The 22,025-nt window shown below is 42.5% G+C and overlaps 1 protein-coding gene across 1 annotated transcript in view; it reads right to left on the reverse strand.

Annotated features, from left to right (window-relative positions):
* Nucleotides 1–22,025, reverse strand: part of LOC114042722 (mitogen-activated protein kinase kinase kinase kinase 4-like) — a 228,954-nt gene that overhangs the window by 27,403 nt on the left and 179,526 nt on the right. Inside the window, exons 21-25 of the mRNA XM_027861416.1 lie at nucleotides 17,444–17,537; nucleotides 13,580–13,660; nucleotides 10,356–10,485; nucleotides 8,596–8,751; nucleotides 5,479–5,622 (exon numbers count right to left, since the gene is read on the reverse strand). Coding sequence (XP_027717217.1) covers nucleotides 5,479–5,622; nucleotides 8,596–8,751; nucleotides 10,356–10,485; nucleotides 13,580–13,660; nucleotides 17,444–17,537 — 605 coding nt within the window. The remainder of the gene's footprint in view (nucleotides 1–5,478; nucleotides 5,623–8,595; nucleotides 8,752–10,355; nucleotides 10,486–13,579; nucleotides 13,661–17,443; nucleotides 17,538–22,025) is intronic.

Genomic DNA, 22,025 nt, shown 5'->3' on the forward strand with positions numbered 1-22,025 from the left:
GACTCTAAGGCCCCTAAAGGCAAGGACCATACTTTATCCAATAGAATATACACTCCTAGAGGGAAGAGATTTTTCCTTTTTTTTTTCCCCTGCCTTGCACACAGAGTGCCCTGCTGTGACAGATACAGAGCCAGCCTAAAAGTGGGAAACACCTAGGTTCAAGACCGGCTTCTGACATATACTAGCTACTTTACCCTAGGAAAGTCATTTCACTACTTTGTGCTTCAGGCTACTCTCCAAGACTAGAGGTTTCAAAGCAAGTGTCCCCCTGTACTGATAGAGATAATGACCTCTACTAATGAAATCTTAGGCCTGGTCCCTGGCCCTATTTCTCTGGAGGAGGTATGCACGATGAATTGGAGAAGTGAGAGAAAGTGGAGGCAGGTAGAGTAGGTAAAAAGTTATTACAATCACTTAACCTCTCAGTGCCCCCAAATAATCCTTTATAAAGTTCCATAAAGTACAGAGGAATGGAAGGTGTTTCCACTTCAGAGTTTCTAACACTGTTGAAATTAGAGGTCTGGCCTAAGGCAAGTCATTTAATCTTTCAATGCTCTACATAACTCTCTATGATTATAAATTATAGAGAGGGTGCCAACCTGCATTAATAAAGTTAGTTTCCTCACCTGGAAGTTCCCTATACCAATGAAACCACAGCTCTAGTCTCTATCCCTATTCCTTGAACATGATAATTGGTTAATAAATGTTCATTTAATGAGGGAGGGAAGGAACCATCTCCTGTATAAGGACAAAGAAAGGGGTGAAGGTTAATATTTTGCCCATTTAGCAAAATGTTCCCAGCACCTAGTTGTTGTCCATCCTTCATTCTTTTTTTTTCCGTTTATTTTATTTTGGACAATTGGGGTTAAGTGACTTGCCCAGGGTCACACAGCTAGTAAGTGTCAAGTGTTTGATCTGAGGTCGGATTTGAATTCAGGTCTTCCTGACTTCAGGGCTGGTGTTCTATCCACTGCGCCACCTAGCTGCTCCTCATCCTTCGTTCTTGAAGAGGACCAATGACTTTGGGAGGCTGACGTCTTGACCTTCATGTGAACTGGATTTAAGTGAGGCAGAGCTGGGTCAAGTCAGCAGTCTCACTCTCTTCTCCAGAGTCATGGGACACAGCGCTTAGCACTGAGCAGGCACTTAGGTGCTAATTGATTGATTCAATGATAGGGAGTCAAATGAGCATTTAAGACCCATGGAATTCAAAAGAGAGAACTTTAGGACTTCAGGGGTCTCTGACTTCCTCTGTGTGGGTCATCTCTACACTGATACAGATTGCAACTCTTCTCTGAGTTGGTCTTGGAAAGTGGCTCCGACCAAAACATGCATTGTCCTGTGGCTAACCTGAGAAGATGGCTCTCTGAACTTGGCTAGACTAAGGGAGCAATATACAGCGGTAGAAGAGCTGAACTCAGAGTCAGGAAAACCTGTGTTTGGGTCTCATCTCAGATATTTACTAAGTGTGTGACCCAGGGTGAATAACAACCTCTAAGCCTCAGTTTCTTCATCTATAAGATGGAGATAATAACAGTACCTACATCCTTGGGTTGTTTTATTTTGCAAACCTTAAGCACCAGATAAATGTTAGCTACTATTATTATTAGCCTGGTCCTTGAGACATACAGTCCACCCCTGGACCTTAACTTGAAATCTTCCCAGGTCAAGTTCAGCTGACACAACCTTTGAAAACTCAGGGTCACTTCCAAGCCATAGTGAAGCAACACAGAACACTTTAATAGAGGTACATTTTTTTTATCTATTAAACACACCCCCCCCCCGCCTCACCCTTCCTCTATTTTCAGATTCTTGCAATTGATGTAGGCAAGAACTTTAAAAACATGCTATCCTTATGCCTGGAGGCTAAGCTGTCCAAAAGGGAGGTGGGCTATCTTGGGAGGTAGTGGCTTCCTCCTCACTGGAGGTCTTCAGGCGATTCCTTGGGCTCTACATGGAAACTGTGGTAATATGGTGACCTCCAGTTTGTTTTTGCTTTGATGTCTCTCCCCACTCCCCTCCCTTTTGAGGCAGATGTTAGGAATACTTCTGTAGCCAACCTTGAAGGTCTCACTTCTGGGATCAATCTGGAACATATTTCCAGAGGAGTCTGGATGGAATGTCAGGTTTCTGATGGCTACACCCACCCTCAGCCTCTTCTAATGGGGCCAAACTAAACTGTGGGCTTTTGAACCACAGCATGGCTTTCGATTCCACTCTTGGACTCCTCTTATGGTGAGGAAGTTCTTCCTGACATCCAGCCTCACTGGGCCCCTTTGCAACTTCCCCTCATTGCTCTGGGCTCCGCTCTCTGGGGCCAAGGAAAACAAGGCTAATCCCTCTTCCATATGACAGGCCTTCGAGCATTTGAACACAGCTAGCATGGCACCCCTCAGTACTCTCTTCTCTAGGCTGAGTGTGCTCAGTTCCTTCAACCAATCTTCATATGACATGACCTGGAGGCCCTTCCCTATCCTGACTATCCTCCTCTGGAGACTCACCAGCTTCTCAGTGTCCTTCCTTAAAGGTAGCACCTTCAACCGAAAACAAGATTCCAGATGTGGTCTGCAAAGTACAGTACAACCAGCACCGCCCTCATTCTGGACACTATCCCTCTCTCAATGGAGATGGAGATTACACTAGCTTTCTTGGCTGCCATCACACTACTGACTTATATTGACCACAGAGGTCACTAAAATGCCCAGCCCTTTCACAGATGTGGCTCTTTAGCCACACCTCTACTATTTTATACTTCTGAAGCTGATTTTTTTTAACCCGAGATAAGACTTTATATTGATCCTTATTATATTTCATTTTAAACAATTTGACCCAGTATTCTTGCATGTCAAGATCTTTTCATATTCTGTCTTTCAGACCTGTTAGTGACAGCTTTGTGTTACCTGCAAATTTGATAAGCATGCCAAGTCGTTCCTAATAATAAAGGATAGCACAGAGCCAAGCACAAATGCCTGAGGCATTTCACTGAAGACCTTTGAAATGGACATCACACTATTCCTTGGGGTCAGCTATCCATCCCACCTAGTTCCATCTTTACCACATTAATAGCATGAAGGGATTTCTCAAATCCTTCGCTAAATTCCAGGTGAGCTGTATCCACAACATTCGCCTTATATACCAGACTAATAACCCCATCAGAAAAGGAAATGACGTTAATCTAGCACACACTGTTCTTGCTGAAGTCACACTCCTTGTGATCCCTGGTTTATAGATGTCCACCAGCCATCTTTTTAATAACTTTCTAGAATTTTGCCAGGAACTGAAGTCAAACTCATTGGCCTGTAGTTTAAAGACTCCATTCCCTTCCCTTTTTTGAAAATAGGGACATTTGACCCATCTCCAATCTTGTCAGACACCTCCTGCTCTGCACAAGCTTTTCTTTAAAAAATGGTGTTTCATATATCCCTGACATTGGCTCAGTCATCACATCTGCCGGTTCTTTCAGTACTCAAGAATGTAGTTCATTTGGGTCAGATGCCTTGAATTCAGCCAAGACAGCTTAAAGGCTTGGTTACTATCTCCTTACTTAACTTGGGTATCACCTCCATCAATTCCAAGGCAAAGGTCATTTTTTCTTGGCAGAGAAAACAGAAGCTGAATAAGAGTTGAGCATCTTTGCTTTCTTTGTATCATCAACTAGCATTGTCCCATCCATTTGAAGCACCTGTCTTATCCTACCTTTCATCTTCCTATTTTCCCCAACATAGCTAAACGATCCCAACCCCTTCTTTTGCCCTTAGCTTTCTTCACTGGCCACAGCTGATTTTGAGTTTAGTATTGCTGACACTACTCTTAAAGGCATATTCCACACTTGCATTCATCCTCTTGCTATCTGCCCTCACTTTTGTCTTCTGAACATGTCTGAAGTCACAGTTGGCCTGTGTCTGCACATCTGCAGACATCTAGACAAAAAGTAAAAAAATGCAACCGTACAGAATAAAATCTCCAAAACATCCAAACATTTTCCAATATGTTAGAAGAAGTGTAGAACAAAAGGCAATGGTCCCTCTATTTTTTTTTCAGGTTTTGGGTTGTGAGCTTACAACCTTTCTATGTGAGCAACAAACTACGAAGAATGAACATCTGTTCAGATCAAATAAAAATTACAACCAAGTTAATCTGACATGTATTTCATGGTGCATTTAATCATTATTGGACTGCATGGCAATTAAACCGGGAAGCACTTTTCACGAATGACTATAATTAGAAAAATTTTTATAGAATCAAGCCTATTTTGTGTATTTTTTTCCTTCTCTTTTTGTCAGATCTCTAGAGTCAATGTTAACAGTCTACCAGGGTACCATATACCAACTAATTATCATCACCGTGACCACACACATTCAAAGACAAAGGTCCCAGATCTTACTTCTCAGAAGCTTGTATTCCCTTGATCATGACGGCTTGATGTCCATGCCCCTCCCTCCATACCCCATTTCTCAGGGATTACAGGATCATATATCTACAGTTGGAAAGGTCCTTAGAGTCAATGATCCCAATGTTCATTTTACAGATGAGGAAATTGAGGTCCAAGGAGGTGAAAGCCTAGAGTCACACAGCTAGTATCTGAGGCAGGATCTGAACTCAGATCTTCCTGACTCCAAATCCAGAGTGCTGTCTATTACACATCATGGTCCTTCCCCATAGTCCAACCCCAGGGCACTTTGGGCAGTTCTTAGATCCTTGTTTCTGTGCCAGCTGCCCCAGGCATTGGAGGCTTTGTGACAGCAGAAGCTTTGGGCCCTGAGAAGCTAGGTCATCTACTGCCATGGGAAAGGGCAGATCTCAAGATGAGTAGGTATACAGTACCAGAACAAGGAAAGGGCACAGTGAGATGGGTATCTGTTTGGTTTCTTGGCACCGTCTACCTTGTCTTGATATAGAGGGTTGCAGTGGGGGGAAACATGGAAGAGGAAAAGAGGACAAGCATTCTACTTGGTACAGTGGGAAGAGTACTGGTTCTGGAGTTAATAGACCAGAGTTCAAAGCCTACCTCTGATACTCTGATCTTTAGGAAAGACCGCTCTGGGCATCAGTTCTCCCTTTATAAAACAAGGGGCTTGGCCTAGATGGCCTCTGAAGGCCCTTCTAGCTCTACGATCTCTAGTTCTGAATCCAAATAAAAAACTTAGAGCAAGACTGGAAAGACAATTTAAATAGGAATTCAGACACTCAGATAAACATGGAAGCTGATTAAGAGCTAAACTGAGTCCCCAAAAAAAAGCTAAGCTTAAAAAGTGTTTTCCTACAAATGTTTTACTTTTGTTTCACTACTTAAGAAAAGGTTTTTTAACACAATTCACAACCTAATTTATGGGTGTAATAGCTTCCTTGGTGTGGCAATTAATCAATCAATCAACAAATGAACATTTATGAAATGCTTACTATGAGTGAGGCACTGAGGGAAGTGCTGGGATTACAGAGGAAGGCAAAAACAGGATCCCTTCTGGATCATGAACAAACCTGAAATGGTGATCAGCACATTAAGCCCTTCCAGGACATCGATTTGCTGAAATCGGCGTCTACTTATCAGAGAGTAAACTCTTCCCTGGCCACTTCGGTCCAGCAGCCACAGTCCACTCTCTGTTCCTACCAGCAGATTGACACCTGCACATAGAAAACAATATTCTCAGTTAGCTCACACTGCTTCATCATATTGTCTTGGCATTGCATTTCTTCTTGCTATTCCTATTTACTGATACCCTTGCATTGTGGGTTTTTATTTCATTAAGTGCTTCGAAACCACATGCCTCTAGCAAATTTTTACCAGTTCATAAAACATTGATTGGCAAAGATCCTATTTCTTCAAACACCTATCCAGGGGTGGGGAACCTGTAGCTTCAAGGCCACAAGTTGCCCTTTAGGTCCTCGAGTGAGGCCCTTTGAATCCAAACTTCATAGAACACATCCCCTTAATAAAATGATTTGTTCTGTAAAACTTGGACTCAGTTAAAAGGACACACTCAAGGACCTAGAAAGCCACATGTGGCCTCGAGGCCGCAGGTTCCCCATCGCTGACCTGTACACTTTGAAAAATGGACCTTTTCTATTCTTGTTCCTCCCTGTATCTGACACCTCCCACCACCAGCTCCCAGTCTAAGCTTGTCAGAGTCTAAGCCAGTCTAAGCCTTAAAGAGTGAGTAGAAAACGTAGAGACTTTGACACTGCTCTAGGCTGGATGATGATGAAGATGATGATGATAACTAGCATTTATTTTAAGGTTTGCAGAGTACTTTACGAATATTATCTCATTTTATCCACATAACAAGCCTGCAAGGTAGATGCTATTATTATTCTAATTTTCCAGATGAGGAAACTGAGGCAGACAGAGCTTAAGTGACTTGCCCAGAGTCATACAACTAGTAAATGGCTGAGGGTGGATTTGAACTCAGGCCTTCCTGACTCCAGTGTGCTCACCCACTGTGCTAACTGAGCAGGTAAATTTTTGGAAATTGTCCGTCACACTTTGTAACTCTGACCATGGGATCTGTGAACAATTACAGAAGTTACTTACATGCCTCTGAAAATACATTTGAACATTTTTATTGGAAGTCATTTAGTCTCAGAAAGAGAACTTATGATGTCTTTTGACACCCTTTATCAAAATCTGTCAGCTAATGGCTTTCGTACTTTTCGAATATTTCTCTATTTAAAAAAGAACTAATACTAAGCTACTTTTTCCTTGGGGAAAAACAACAACAATAACACCCCAGTACCAAGTGCCTATGAAATCAGTTTCCTGCTGACATTTCTTTAGGCCCCAATCTGACACATGGACAAGTTCTAATGATCCTTCTATTTATCCTCTAAAGGCAAGATAAAAATATTAAAATGAAAAATGAAACTAAAGTACTTAAAATGAGATTATTTTGAGAGGCAATGAAGTGTAATAGAAACTGGTTTGGCGAAGTATATTAAAATTGGAAAGTGGTACTGGATTTGGGGTTAGAAGACTAAATTTTGAGGCCAGATATCCTTTTAAGTAGATGCACGACCTTGAGCAAGTGACTTAAGTCACTTGATCTCTATGACTCAGTTTTCTCATCTATAAAATGAAGATAATCACATAGAACAAAGAGGAGGCAGAGATTAGCCTTGGTGGAGAAGCACTGAGACAATATTGGGAAATCCCCAATGTTGGTGATTAGGGGACAATTACTAGGACCCCAGGAAAGAAGCCACGGTGCAAGTTGTGAATGGAGAGAATCAGCAAGTTGAGTGATAATCAAACCTGGGTTCAATAGGTAAGCAAATTTGAAGACCAGGAAATAAGCAGAAAAGGAGTTCATGGCATTGGTCTAAAATTGGCAAGACAGCAGACAACATGGGAGGACCCAATGCAAAGGGGAATAGTGGATGTTAGGAAAAGGATGGTTCGTGTCATCGCCCCTCCCTCCTCCACTGTTCTAGTCACTTGAGATCACAGAAGTGAAGGCTCTGGGCATGGAAGAACTGATGAATCCATTCTGAGCGGCAGTCATCAGATACCAGCTGGCTCTCCGTAGCCATGGAGACAAGAGTAGCTTTCTCAAGCTCCTCCTCCCATTCCTGTCTGCCATTCCTTCAGGTCTGGATTAATGGCATGATTAGGAAATTAGACGGATGGTGAATGGATGGATGGATGGATGGATGGATGGACGAATGGGGAGAATGAGTTGATTTTTTACTATTTACACACAGAGAGGTATATATTTTTGGTTTGAAGTCGTAAAAATGAAAATTGATGCCCTTCAATTGGGAAATGGCTAAATGAATTTTGGTACATGAATGTAATGATACATCGCAGTGCCCCATAAGAATTGAATATGAAGGGGGCAGCTAGGTGGCGCAGTGGATAGAGCACCAGCCTTGGATTCAGGAGGACCTGAGTTCAAATCTGGCCTCAGACACATAACACTTACTAGCTGTATGATCCTGGGCAAGTCACTTAACCCCATTGCCTAACCCCCCCTCAAAAAAAAAAGGAAAAAAAAAAGAATTGAATATGAAGAATACAGAGAAATATGGGAAAATTTACATGAACTGATACAGAGTAAGCAAAGTAAGAAAAACAATGTATACAAAAACTACAACAATGTAAACAGAAAGAACAACAGCAAGAAAGGAAAGCGAATGCTGTATAACTATAACGACGGAGCTTGGTCCTGGAGAAGAGTTGAGAAAATGCAGCTCTCTCTCTTCTTTGCAGAGGGGGGGGGCCTAGGGGTGTGTCACATTGTATATTTTGAAAACAAAAACAAAAACAAAAACAAAAAAAACGGTTGGTTTTGCTGGACTGGTTCCTCACCCTTTCTTTTTTATTCTTTGTGGATATACTCAGAAATGATGGAGATGTAAAAACAAAATAAAAATAAAAATATGTATATTTCTAAATGAGTATTGAGGTCACTGAAATCATCAGACATCCAATGTACCTATTTAGACAATTATTTCTGGCTGATTTGGTCACTGCCAACAAATGTTCTCTGACTGACAGAGACAATTAGGAGCAAATGACTTCATTATCTAATTTCCACTGGGTTGGAGCCCTTCATAAAGGAAGGGACTCAGTTTGGACAAACTCAAAGAGGACCAGCTCACCCCACAAAGCTGCACAGAGAACCTCGGAGCTGAACTTCTTTTTGTACTTGCGGATTTCGGGGCTGTCACTCTGTGGGCGGGCATTGATGGGATTGACGTTGACAACAGAGGCTTTCCTCTTTCCTGAATTCCCACGAAATTCATATTTCTCTTCATCTGATAGGAAAAAAAAGGAAGAGGAAGAAGCTGTTAAAGGTGTTGGTCATCCATCTAGACAAAGACTAATTCAATTCTATAAAGTCAATGGCGATCAATCCCCATTATTTGAATTTCCATTTAATATTTCTGCTGGGTTAGAACCAAGTAGCATATTTTGTATAATTATAACTTCAAAGAGGGAAATCTGAATACATGTTCAGGGGATAAATTCTTTGCAGTAATCAGGACCTAGCTGTATGTGCAAATGACATAGGCCATACTCTCCATGAGCAGAGAGAAAAAAGTACACATCAGAATATGGTGAGTATGGAGAGAGATCACTTGAGGCAGGGGATATCAGGGAAGGCAATGAGGAGGAGGTGACACCTGGGCTGGGCCAGGAGGGGAGTAGAGGAGGGAAAAGGAGGACTTCAACAGGTGGAAATATGGGGGGTGGGGAGGGTAAGAGGAAACAAGTCCTTTCCAAGAATGGAGAATGATGAAGTCAAAGACTCAGGGACCATAGAGAACAAGTCAAGAAGCTATTTCAAGATATTGTGTTCAGTATGCAATGCCCATCCTTAGCCACAAGTGATGCGATGGCCCATTAATCAATCAATAAACAAGTATTCATTCCTTAAGCACCTACCCTGAGCCAGGCCCTGTACTAGGTGCTGGGGATACAGAGATAAAAATGAAATTATGTCCCTGTCCTTCAGAAGCTTACATCTGAATGAAAATGGAAAAATTTAGGCTTATAACTGAGTTTTTCTGTTATGGGACAGATGATTGGTTTCATGTATCTCTGCTCCCCCCCCCTACACCTCTATCCTACCACAAAACACATACACAAACACACACACAAACACAAACACACATATCAGGCTGACTTCATATATCACTTGAAAATTAAGATTCCATAATTCCCTTAAATACCACCACAACTGGAGAATGTTATGGTACATTTAACAATTTTTTAAATTTTATTTTCAGTTCCACAGTCTCTCCCTCCCTCCACTCCTCCCCCACTGGGAAGGCAAGAAATATGATACCCATTCTACATATGAAGTCATGAAAAACACAGTTCCACATCAGCCATATTGTGAGAAAAAAATCAAGAAAAATAAAGTTAAAAAACAAACAAACAAACAAACATGTTTCAGTTTGCACTCGAGAATTCACCAGGTCTCTCTTTGGCGGTGGATTGCATTTTTCATCATGGATCCTTTGGAATTGTCTTGGATTATTGTATTGATCAGAATAGCAAAGTCTTTCACAGTTGATCATCGTTATAATATTGTTGTTACTACAGTATGTTTAATAACGAATGACTACAATGAGAAGCAGTGAGGTAGAGTTTGTAGGTCTTGGAGTCTCAGAGACCAAGATTCAAGTCCCACTTCTGACATATATTGGCTATGTGAACCTGAATAAATCATTTAACCTCTTTGGGCCCCAGACACCTCTAACTTTCTAAGTTATAGGAGAAGTATTGATCTGAACCCGGTCTATACCCACACCTATGAAATCACAGGTATGGCCAACTCCCTGCTCCTCCCTCCCCACCTACCCCCAAACCACAAAGGCCATAATATATCTGAGATCATAGCAGGCATACTTACAGGAGCCAAAGAAACGTCTTGAAGGGCTGGTCGGAGGTGTGAGCTGGAGGAGTTTGGGGTCGAAAAATGAAGTGAATGATGAGGTGGAAGAGGAGATGCTTTTGGATGACTTGTTTTTAGCACTTGCAACCTAGGATTCAAAGCAAGACCCATTTTGATCAGGAGGTCATCGTTAGAAGGAGGCAGTCCTCTCAGCTTGAGATGCACACGGCTAGAGGAATATAAGCTTTCAGCATCTGTAGTTTGACCTACCCTTCGAACCTGGAGCTGCATGCAGTGAGAGACTCTCTAGCCCTCTGGCTGGGGAGCATCAGGTCCTTAGAGCATGCATTTGCCTCTAGCAGAGCTAACAGTGGGGAAAAGGAATATACAATTCTGCAACCTGAACATGCAGCCCTAACATTGACTTATAGAAAAAGAAGTCTTGGGTGAATAGGGTGGGGGGAAGTAAGAGGAAAAATCCAAGATAGAGATGACGGGAAATTTGTACAAGATTTTGTACTTGGCACCAACTCTCAGTGGGGGGGGCTGTGTTGGGTTGTCCTAATGCTGTTTGGTTTCATGATGGCTACCCACCCCTAAAATGCCCCAAGGTATGTCTTCTTTTAAAAATGAAAGAAAACAAAAGAAAACCAAAATCAGTAAAGGATGCCTTTAGGAATTTCATAATGTGCCTTGAGATAAATGGAGCCACGGGTGGCAATGTGGGATAGTGGAAAGAGTAATAGATTTGGAGTCAGTGGGTCTAAATCCCAGCTTTGCCACTGACTATGTGTGTGACCTCAAGCAAGTCACTTAACTTCTCTGGGTATCAATTTTCTATGTGCGAAATGAGTTGGTTGGCCTACTTGGCCTCTAAAGGTCCCTTCTACCTCTAGACCTAGGGTCCTATGTGTGACCTTGGACAAGTACCTCCCCCTCTCTGGGCCTTCATTTCCTTCTCTGTAAAATGAGGGGTTGCCCCAGATGGCCTCTGAGGTCTCTGCTAGCTCCAAATCTAGAATCCCTTGTGTCACCTTGGATAAGTCTCTTCCTGTTCTTGTGCCTCAGTGTACAGTGAGGAGGTTGGGCTAGGTGGCCTCGAGGTTCCTCTCCAGCTCTCGTTCTGATTCCATGACCCTGAGATGTTGCAAAGCCAGCACTGTGATTCCCTGTTTTAAAATCACATATCCTCACTCATTCTGCTCTGCCATGGATAAATGTTCCCTGGAGTGGTCGGTCACTGTAGAAAGGGGTTGACTGGTTAGGCAATAGTCACTTAGGGACTGGTGATTTCTTTGCTTATAGGGATCTCACTAGTTAGGAAACTCCCTCTTACCAATGCAGGTTGGGATGTTCTCTGCAATTTCTAGTCTTAGAGAGTGGCCTAGCATCCTGAGAAGTTAAGTGACTTGTCCAGGGTCCTTCAGCCAGTATATGTCAGAGGTGTGACTTGAGAGAATAATAATGACCTTCATGTGGACAACACTACAAGGCCACTGAGTGCTTGCTGTGACAAACCCATTCTCTGATCTGCTTCTCATACAATTGCTCCTACCTCACAGGGTTGCTGTGCAGTTCAAATCAGTTAATGTATATAAAGCACTTTCCAAGCTTCAAAGCCCCAGACAAGCTTCAGTTACGATAATATTAACGTAATACAGGCATCGGCAGAAGGGATTTGAGCATGCTCAGGGGGCCATGGCTTCAATGGCACAAGTACTTCTCCCGTAGATTCCGAGACCCCTCTGTGACTTTGTGAATTGCTGTACTGAGCTGCTCTGTCAACCAGGCCCATGTGTGAAACCTCCCCAGAGCTTTTGAGGAGCTGGGGTCGCTTTCACATCAGGACGAAGCAACAGAAGAGGAAGACCTGAGATACTAAAAACACTGTGGCCCTTTTGGAAAACCGATCCTAGATGGGCTGGCGTCAGACACAATTTGTAAGGTTCAAGTCAAATAAATACCTGATGGAAGGGGCCAAGAATGCACTCTATCAAAATGGACAGAAAATAGAGAAGTTTTCTGTTTGAGTAGAACCAATCACGAAGGAGCTTTCAAGCTGAAATAGAGAGACATCCTATGTACCCTACATAGTACAAGGATGCAGCAGTGTCAGAGCAAACATGATATAGGCCTTGTAAATGATACAGAACGCCAGAAAGGTAAACTAATGAACTTCCCTAATTCTAAGCAGGGTAAACCAGACCACCTGTGGCTGCTGTAGGACAACACTACTGGCAAACTAAGGAAAGGTGCCCAGGGGAGCTTTTGAGGCCAAACTAGCTTGAAGTCTTGGAAAATACTACCAGCCCCAGGAGGGATTTAGTTCCAAGACAGGATTCAGGGTGAGTTAAATTGGCTAAGTCTAATAAAAGTCTGGTAAGAAGAGATTAGATTCAGCTATGATTGCTAAGAGCTGAAGATCATCAAAAGAGTACAGAATCATACTAGAGTATTTTTTTAAAGTTTCCCTCGAAAAAAGTTTCCTCTATAAAATGATCTACTCTGCTACCTACTATTTGATACTTTGGGCTTTTAGAGTAGTTTTATTTTGGGGGAGGGGAGCCAAAAAGTATGCTGATATCTTTAGTTGAGTGATCTTAACTTAAGTCTAAGTTAAGATAGATACATCCTTTGGTCCCCTCAAGGCTCAGTTCAAGCGCCACCTCTTCCAGGAGACTTATCCTGATGACCCCCATGGGTACTCCCCCCTGCCCAACTTACTTTGGATGTTGTTTGTCTCTGCTTATATGTTTATGTGGTGTTTGGTCCACGTGGTTTGAAAGGTCCTCGAGGGCTGGAATGATTTCATTTTTTGACTTGCATCCCCAGCACCTGGCACAGAGCTGGTGCTTAATAAATGCTTGTCAACTGGAATTGACTATCTCTGGCTGGAGAAGCAGCATGGCATCATGGGTGGAGAGCTGGCCTTCGAGTCTGGAGAGACCTGGGTTCAGGTCCCTCCTCTGACACACTGGCCATGTGACCCTTAACGAGTAACTGCAGGCAACTTTGAAGATTCTAAGCGGCAGTGCAGGTGCCCATCTGCACTGGGACAGGGGATTCCTCACCTGGAGCACCCTCTGTTGATGAAATCACAATGCATAATCTCTAGCTTAAGCCTTTGCGTTAGGACAATGCAAAAAAGGCATCTGGTGCCATCAGGTGGGAGGATACCTAGTTGTAGATTCAGTTCTGTTTTCAAGAATGTATTTCTTGAAAGTTGAATCTGTAAACCTTACCATACGTGAGGATGATAGTAATGTCACGTTTGACCAAATGCTTCTTTTTGATTGACCATCTTCATAACAGCAACAAAAAACCTAAAGAGCAAAACCACATTTTTGTGGAGGGGGAATCATCTAGGCCATAAAATATTTTATCTGGGGAAGTTGATCAAATGTCTTTGGGGAGAAGTGCAGGTTTTAACTTTAAGTAAAAAGAAAACTGGAACTGCCCAAGGTGATAACTGGGTCCCAGTAGGAAAGGGTGACCCAGGCCTGGCCCGTGTTTCCATCTTTCTCTGTCCCTCCCTTTTCCCTGTCCTTGGCTCCTCTCAGTTTATGGAGCTACTCTTCCATCTATCCCACAGTAGTTGTCTTTTTGAACCTTTTGCTCATGCTACTTCCACTAGAAGGGATTTCCCACCTATGAGATGAGATTCTTATGTTTATTTGCAGCTTTTTGGTAGAGGCCTTGAGCCACTTCTAATGCCCATAAGCCTAGTTTTCAGTGGAACATGTGGGCCTGCGAGAATATGGTTCAGTTGGTCTGGGGTCACTGAGTGTTTCCATGTTAATTACAGATATTACTGATTTTATGAGATGATTGATTTGTATGTAGAAGGGGCACTGGTCTGGGAGCTAGGAGACCTGGATTCACATACCACCTGTGTTACCTACAAGCCATATTGCCATGGGTGAATTTTTCAGATGATAAGGCCTGGGCCCAGGAGTTCTGCCGAGGAGCAAATGAAAGATTGGTGGGAAAGTGCTCGAGGACATGAAACGGCTGTGTGAATTTCAGATGGTAGATCACCACTCTTTTCTCCTGTCGCTTTGTATTGGGGAAATCTCCAGGGCTTTTGGAGCAATTCTTTCAATTGACCTGTTGGTCAGTGAAAGGCAGTTCAATCAATCTAGGCCCTGGCTGAAGACAAATCTGTCATTTCTCACCTGGTGGTGTGGTACATGATCCTTTAGAATTTCCTTTCTCAGTTCCTCATTACAGCATCATAAACCACATCACCAAGTGAGCAGTGACAAATCTGAGATGGTTGAACTAGATATGGCCTCATTTTAGAGAGAAGGAAACCGAAGACCAGGAAGATGGGAAAGTGATTTGCTCAAGGTAACTGGATTATTATAGCTGGAGGCAGTGTTGCTTAATGAAATGAGTGCTGAGTTTGGGGGTCACAGGACCTGAGTTTGAATCCCAGCTCTGCTGCTTATTAACTTGTGACCTTGGGCAAGTCATTTAACCTCTCTGGGCCTCAGTTTCCCTATCAGTAAAATGAGGGGTTGGACGAGATGATCTCTAAGGTCTCTTGTTGCTCTTTATCTATGATTGTGTGAACTACAGGAGAAGGGTGTCTGTGCCATCGCCAGCGTGAGGCAATTGCCACCAAGTACAAGTGATAAGGTCCAGTCACACACCCTTTGTCAGGGAAAAGAAAACAAGAGACAGACAGGTCTTAGCATCCCCTTCATCTAGGGAAAGGACTCTTAGCACATTCAGGAAGGCAGCAGCTATCACCAATTGCCTGAGAGAGGGTGTCAACCTGTCTCTCCCTTGGAGGCTGCCTGTAGCAAGCTTATAAAAACAGAACTAGCTCAGGCTACTTGGCTGGTGTTTCTAAGCAGGCTCCGACGCTACAGAGTTGACTGACATATTGGAAGGAAGAGCAGGGGAGTAAGGTGAGCTGCCTGTGTGGCACTGTGTGTAGCTGCCTGTGTGAAGCTCTGTAGTCTGGTTACCTCTGCCATTTTTCCTTCGGGCTCCTCACTTTCTCAGGAAAACTTGAAAAAACTGTCTACACTCACTTCCTCTCCTCTCACTCTCTTTTAAACCTTCCAAAGTCTGACTTCTGGCCTCATCATTCAACTAAAACTACTCTCTCCAAAGTCACCAATGATTTCTCAGTTGCAAAATCTAATGGCCTATGTTTGATTCTCATTCTTGACCCCTCTGTAGCACCTGAAGCTGTTGGCCACCTTTTCCTCCTGGATTCTCTCTCCTCTCTAGGTTTTCATGACACTCTTCTCTCCTGGTTCTCCTCCTACCTGTCTGACTGTTTCTTCTCAGTCTCCTTTGCTGATTCTCCAACCATACTGTGCCCCTTCACTGTGAGGTATTCTCCCAGGCTCTATCCAGGGCACCCTTCTCTTATCTCTACTCTCACTTGGTAACCTCATCAGCTCTGAACTGGATTCTCAATAGGTATCTCAAACTCAACATCTCCCAAACCAAAACTCATTACCTTTTCTTTCAAACCTTTACTTTTTCAAAACTTTGCTATAGCTGTCAAGGGTGCCATTGGAACAAGACTTCTGTGTCCTCCTTGACTCCTTATTCTCACTCACTCTAAATATCCAATCAGCTGCCAAATCTTGTCATTTCTACCTTCCCAATATGTCCCCTAATCTCCAATCACATCACCAACACCTTAAATTAGGCCCTTATCACCTCTTACCTAGACTATTGGAAGAATCTCCTATTTGGTCTCCCAACCTCAGGTCTCCCTTCCTCTAATCTGTCTTCATACAGCTGCCAAAGTGAAATTCCTAAAGCACAGGTCTGATCCTGTCCCACACCTAGTCCTACTCAATGAATTCCTAAGGCTTCCTATTACCTCTAAGATCAACTATAAGCTACTCTGACCTTTAAATTTCTTTACAACCTGACCCATTCCTACCTTTTCGGTCTTTGTACATAGTACTCCCCTCCATATGCTCTTTGATTCAATCACACTGGCCTATTTGCTGTTGCACACACAATCTTCTATCTCTGTACCTATGCAGTGGCCCTCATGACTGGAATGTACCTCCTCCTTCCATCTACTTCTTAGAAGATCTGGCTTCCTTCAAGACTTAGCTCAAGCTTTATCAACTACTTGAAGCCTTTTCTGTTGCATCCAGCTACTAGTGCTTCCCCCCCAAACTTCCTTGCGTATATGATGTATACACCTGTCACCCCACTAGACTAAGCTAATTGAGGGAAGAGATACTGACTTTTGTCTTTGTATTCCCAGTACTTAGCACAGTACCTGGCCCAGGGTAAGCACTTCATAAATGTTTACTGATTGACTCATTTCCCTGTTTTGTGTATATCCTTGGGGAGAATCTGTGCAGTGGGGTTTGTACTACAAAGTGTAGGAGGACTTAGCCACAGCATGCACCAGAAGGCTAAGGCAGCATTGACCCTTTGTCATCAATGGCTGCTTCCTTGAAAACACCTTTGAACTCTTCCTTATTCTCTAGCGTGTAACTATGCCAGAAGTTTTAGGATCTTGACAGATGGTATTGACACATATACATTTAGATTAAGATCTTTATCCTTCCCCGCCAAAACAAAACAAAACAAAACTAGCTTTTAGGATATCATAAATGCTACACTGAATTGGGTTACTGATCAGTCAGCCTAGGATTTGTCTCTGATACTGACACAGAAGAACATGAACCTCAAAAAAGTTGGGAAATGTTTAGGGAGTGCTCCTCTTTGCCCTATAATGACATGCTCTGGATTGATGGAGTCATGTAAACCCTCTTTGACCCCATTTATTTTCAGCAAACAGTTTTTCAACTGTAAAAGCATCTTTTCGAATGTGTTTTAATTAAAACCAAATGTATCTGTAGACATAGCCTCAAACATATGATTCAGTGAGGAAGAAAAGCAAGCCAAGAGATGGGGTTTTGTCCCTGAAAGCATGGAGGAGCCAAGGGAATTGCAACAGGGAAGGTATAATTTCCCCAGCTAATATTAAAAGTGTTCACGGCATTCAGGGGAACTGCTGTCCTCCTGTTAGAAAGGGCTGTTGATCACATACAAACAGAAATTTACAATGACTGAGAACTCATTTTCACCCCTTCTCAAACAGTTAGTTTTACCTTCGATTCAACTCCTCTGCTTTTGGCTTTCCGCTCTGGTCCCTTTGGGGCCCTTGTCCTTGGGAAATCCAATCCTCCATTGCTTAAGTGGTGCCTGGTAACAAACTCCAATTAATGAAAAGAAGAAACCCAGCAACAAACACATCTGGAAAGAAGCTCACTAAATAGCATTGGGGTGCGACTTAACAAGGCCCAGCTATGTTGCTTCAATGGGTTCACTTTGATATTAGCCTAGAGGGAGACCAGAGACAAGACAAATTTCTTAGAACTCACAACACCCACGGTTTCCAATGCTTAGGCATTTGTGTTCCCAGCAGCTGCTTAAAAAAATAAACCAAAAAAAGAAAAAAACCCAAACCAACAATTCCCAATTAAATGAAGGAGACCCCTGTCAATGTTGGGCCAGAATCAGCCCAAAGACACCCAATGCCGTAGGGAGATGGAACTGCTATTCCCTTTTGGGACTGGAATGTATTTGCTCTGTAGCAAACGTCATCATTTCCCATAAATGAGAGGCCCCTTCATGTATTGTCCATTTTGCATGAGGGATCCAGTTCCTATTTTAAGCAGTGTAGCTGAGTTGGCCTTCTTTCTTCCTACTTAACTGATTGTATGCTAACCCATCCACTTTTCTTACCTCACAGGATTTAGAGCTGGGAGGGGCCTTAGCGATTTGAGCCTTTTTACCCTTCAATTTGCAATAAGCCTGTTGCTTTAGTATCTATTTCCAAGGTGGTAATAATGAGAATATATAACTGTGCCATCACACAGAAAAGCTTCTGTTGAATGATAAAGTAAATGGGCAATGCTGGTCTAGAATATATGTGCCACACTTTGCACAATACCTAGATTTCTTCTTAGTTTCACATAAACTGTAGCTGGCGATTCTTTTTGTAACGGGATCACAATTGATCTTTTATATGAATTTAGATATATTGGACTTGTTTAAAGTGAGGTACACATATGGAGCAAATCTTGGTAGAGTTTGTCAGTCTATATCAGCCTATATCTTCAAAAATCTATTTCTCATGTACCACTCTCCCTTCTTTGGTGAAGGAGGGGGTGCGGGTGGGGGTGGGGGATGGGTATGGAACATTGCATTATATCATCACACTTTGTTGATGGCTTGGTTAGTTTGACTGAAATTTTTTTTTGCCCCTACCTCTTTCAAAAAATGCCTGTTTCATATATAAGGCAAAAGTTTTAGACCCTTTTTTGATATCCTGGACCACTTTGGGCAGTGTCTGGTGGAGTCTATGGATCCTCTTCTCAGAATAAAATTTTTAGACGCAGAAAATAAAGTACATAGGATTATAAAGGAAAGCAATCTAGTTTTGAACTTTGTTAAAAAGACTTATTCTAAGAGATGAGGGTGGGGAGGGAAGGGAACGGATATATCAGAAATAATGATGATACAGAAGCAAAATACATCAATAAAAATAAAAAAAATATATAAAATTTATTTCTCTACATGCCTCCCACCTCTTTTATAAGTTTTACTGAGAAATCTCAGAAAAGGAAGAGAGCCAAACTACAAAAGGAGACCTGAGTCCAGATCCCACCCATGTCACTTACTAGCTATATGACCATGAACAATTTTCTGGGATAACAATCCCTGTCCTACTAAGCAACGAGGGGTCTTGAGGAGGAGTAAATAAGAACATTTGTATGAAAGCTCTTGGGGACCTAAAAAGGCCTTTGAAAATTTCAGGTGAATCAGAATGAATTAGTAACAGTAGAGGATTTCTTTACAAATATGTGAGTGTATATGCACATGTGTGTGTATGTGTGTGTGTGTGTGTGTGTGTGTAATTTACATGAACAAATCTACTGTTAACGATTTTCTAAAAAGAGAGAGACTTTCAACGGTTTCTAATGTTCTTTTAAAATATTTTAAATACCAATGGCCATGAACAAATATAAATATGAAAATACTATGTGTTTAGAGTAAAAGAAGAGGGCCTGTATATGCTCCAGAGAGCTGGTGATGTGCCCAGAGCACTAAGTTGACAAAAGTTCAAAGCAAGGCAGAGAAACAGGGGGAACAGGGTAGGCCTAGCACCGTGTGGAACCCCAAGAGGGGCTTTGTGGGCATATCCCGAGCTCCGGAAATATCTAGTGGTGACAGTAAATTTTGCAATTAACTTGTCTGCAGCAAAATGAGAACTTCTGTTCATGAATATGGGGAATTTGTTTTTCAAACTGAAAATAGCACCTTTTTCTTGCTGCTGTATTTATTTCAGAGAACCACAGTGTACAGGTTGTGAGCTGCCACGTCTTCTCCATCCCCAAGTCTTCTAAGACTTCTGAGTACAAATTAGCAGGTAAAAGTGGCTCTTATACAAACATCAGGATAGGGAGGATGTGGAATAAAGTTGGTAGGGCCAATCTTGCTAGTACTCGTACACTAAAAATGCCCCATTTTTCTTCTACTGCGCCTTCTGCTCAGACCTCAGGGACTCATTCCATCATGTTTGGGAGCATGTGATTACCATACTCAGGGTATGGGTCTCCTTAAGGATGGTAGGTAAGGTGCAGTTTTAGACTTAATGATTCCTGCCCCAGTGAATACTGCCTCGAGTAGCTTGCTCTCCAAATCTCAACCTTGGTCAAAATGGTTCCTGGCAAGGAAGCTATAACTGGAGAAATACTTGTTCCCCAATCCTGTGGCAAAGATAGAAGTTAAGGTTCCTGGCTGGCTGTGCTTGTGCAAGAAAAGGTACCCCATATCAAGCAGCTGAAAGATTGGGCAATCTGCCAATTGAGAAAAAATGGTCCCAGAAAATAGACAGGGCCCTGCAAGGATAATATACTGCAGTTACCTATTGCTCATTGGTTGGACTCCGTGTTAGCTAGGGGGAAAACAGATCATCCATCATTTAGAGATGGATTGTGAGAGCTGGATGGTGGCTCCTGTAGAGAGGGCTCATGTGAAGAGGAAAATACCTGTTGGTATGCTTCTGCTGTCATGTCTTAGGCAGGGAAAGTCTACTTTCAGATCTCTGGTTTCCGGTTTGTGTTCAGAATAGCAAACAGAAGCCAGAGGGAAACTGGGAACTCTCTTCTCAAGTCACCTGAGCAAATGCAGGTAGTGTGCCATGTGCTTCTGCTGCAAGTGACCATTAACTAGTATCTGTGGAGTTGGGGGGAGGGGTGGAAGGGAAAAACCCACACCATATTATACTCTGCTGGACCCCTGCTATACTCTGGAGGCAGGTACAAGGGAAAAAGCAAAGAGAGAGTCTTGAAGAGAACTCAAGACATAGGGAGTGAGCTCAGCTTTGTCAGCTTGCCTTAGAGAAGTGTGACTCCTCTAACAAGAGTTCATCATTTTGAGATCCTATCATTTGATCATCTTGAGTCCCCTGTGTCCTAGCAAGATGCCAGTGGGCATGCCTAACTTTTGGGAAAGGTGTCCCTCAGACGCCTTTGAATAAGCACTCATGCCCTGTAATCTTATCAAGCTGAACTGGGGAACTGATCACATTGTTAAGAGACTGTTAAGAATTAAGATCAACAAAAAAAAAGAGTTATGATCAACAACTCCCCCTACATTATTTTATTTTATTTTTGACTAGGCAATGGAATTAAGTGACTTACCCAGGGTCACACAGCTAGTAAGTGGGGGTTTTTTTTGGTTGTTTTTTTTTTTTAATGTGTCTGAGGCCGGATTTGAACTCAGGTCCTCCTGAATCCAGGGCTCTATCCACTGTGCCACCTAGCTGCCCCACCCCTACATTATTTTAAATAAATTGTTCTTTTTCAATCACTATTCAGTCATTCAGTTGGGTCTCACTCTTTGTGACCCATGGACCATAGCACACCAATGCTGTCCATGTGGTTTTTTTCATAAAGATACTCGAGTGGTTTGCCATTTCCTTTTCCAGTGGATTAAGGCAACAGGGTTAAGTGGTTAAGGCAACAGCGTTGGGTGACTTCCCCAGGGTCACACAGCTAGTAAGCGTCTGAGGCTGGATTTGAACTCAGGTCTTCCTGACTCCAGGGATGGTGCTCTATCCACTGAGCTACCTACCTGCCTCTTATTTTTTTTTTTTTGCTTTTTTTGGTGAGGCAATTGGGGTTAAGTGACTTGCCCAGGGTCACACAGCTAGTAAGTGTCAAGTGTTTGGTCTGAGGCTGGATTTGAACTCGGGTCCTCCTGACTTCAGGGCCAGTGCTCTATCCACTGCGCCACCTAGCTGCCCTCCTGTCTCTTTTTAAATACTATAATGTATACCATGTGTTTAATATTGGTTGCTTGTGGGGAAAGATTCTCACATAGAAAAAAATGGGCCCTGAGCATTAATTTGAGTAAATACACACCCAATGTAAGGTAAACAATTTATCATAGTATGACCACAGAAGAAAGTGTAGAGTTGAGGTAGCTCGACCACCTGTCTGATGTAGACCTGGGCATTTATAGGCACTACTTGAATACTTCAAATGACAGAAAACTTCCCATCTACTAAAATAGAATATGCCTATTTAGCCAATTCTGATCGCTAGGAATTTGGTCTTTATATTGAGAGCTGAAACCTGATTTCCTGTCATTTTCACTCTTTGTTCCTGGTTCGGTCCTCTT

The sequence above is a fragment of the Vombatus ursinus genome, unplaced genomic scaffold, assembly GCF_900497805.2.
Source record: "Vombatus ursinus unplaced genomic scaffold, bare-nosed wombat genome assembly UNPS02014735.1, whole genome shotgun sequence".
NCBI lineage: Eukaryota > Metazoa > Chordata > Mammalia > Diprotodontia > Vombatidae > Vombatus > Vombatus ursinus.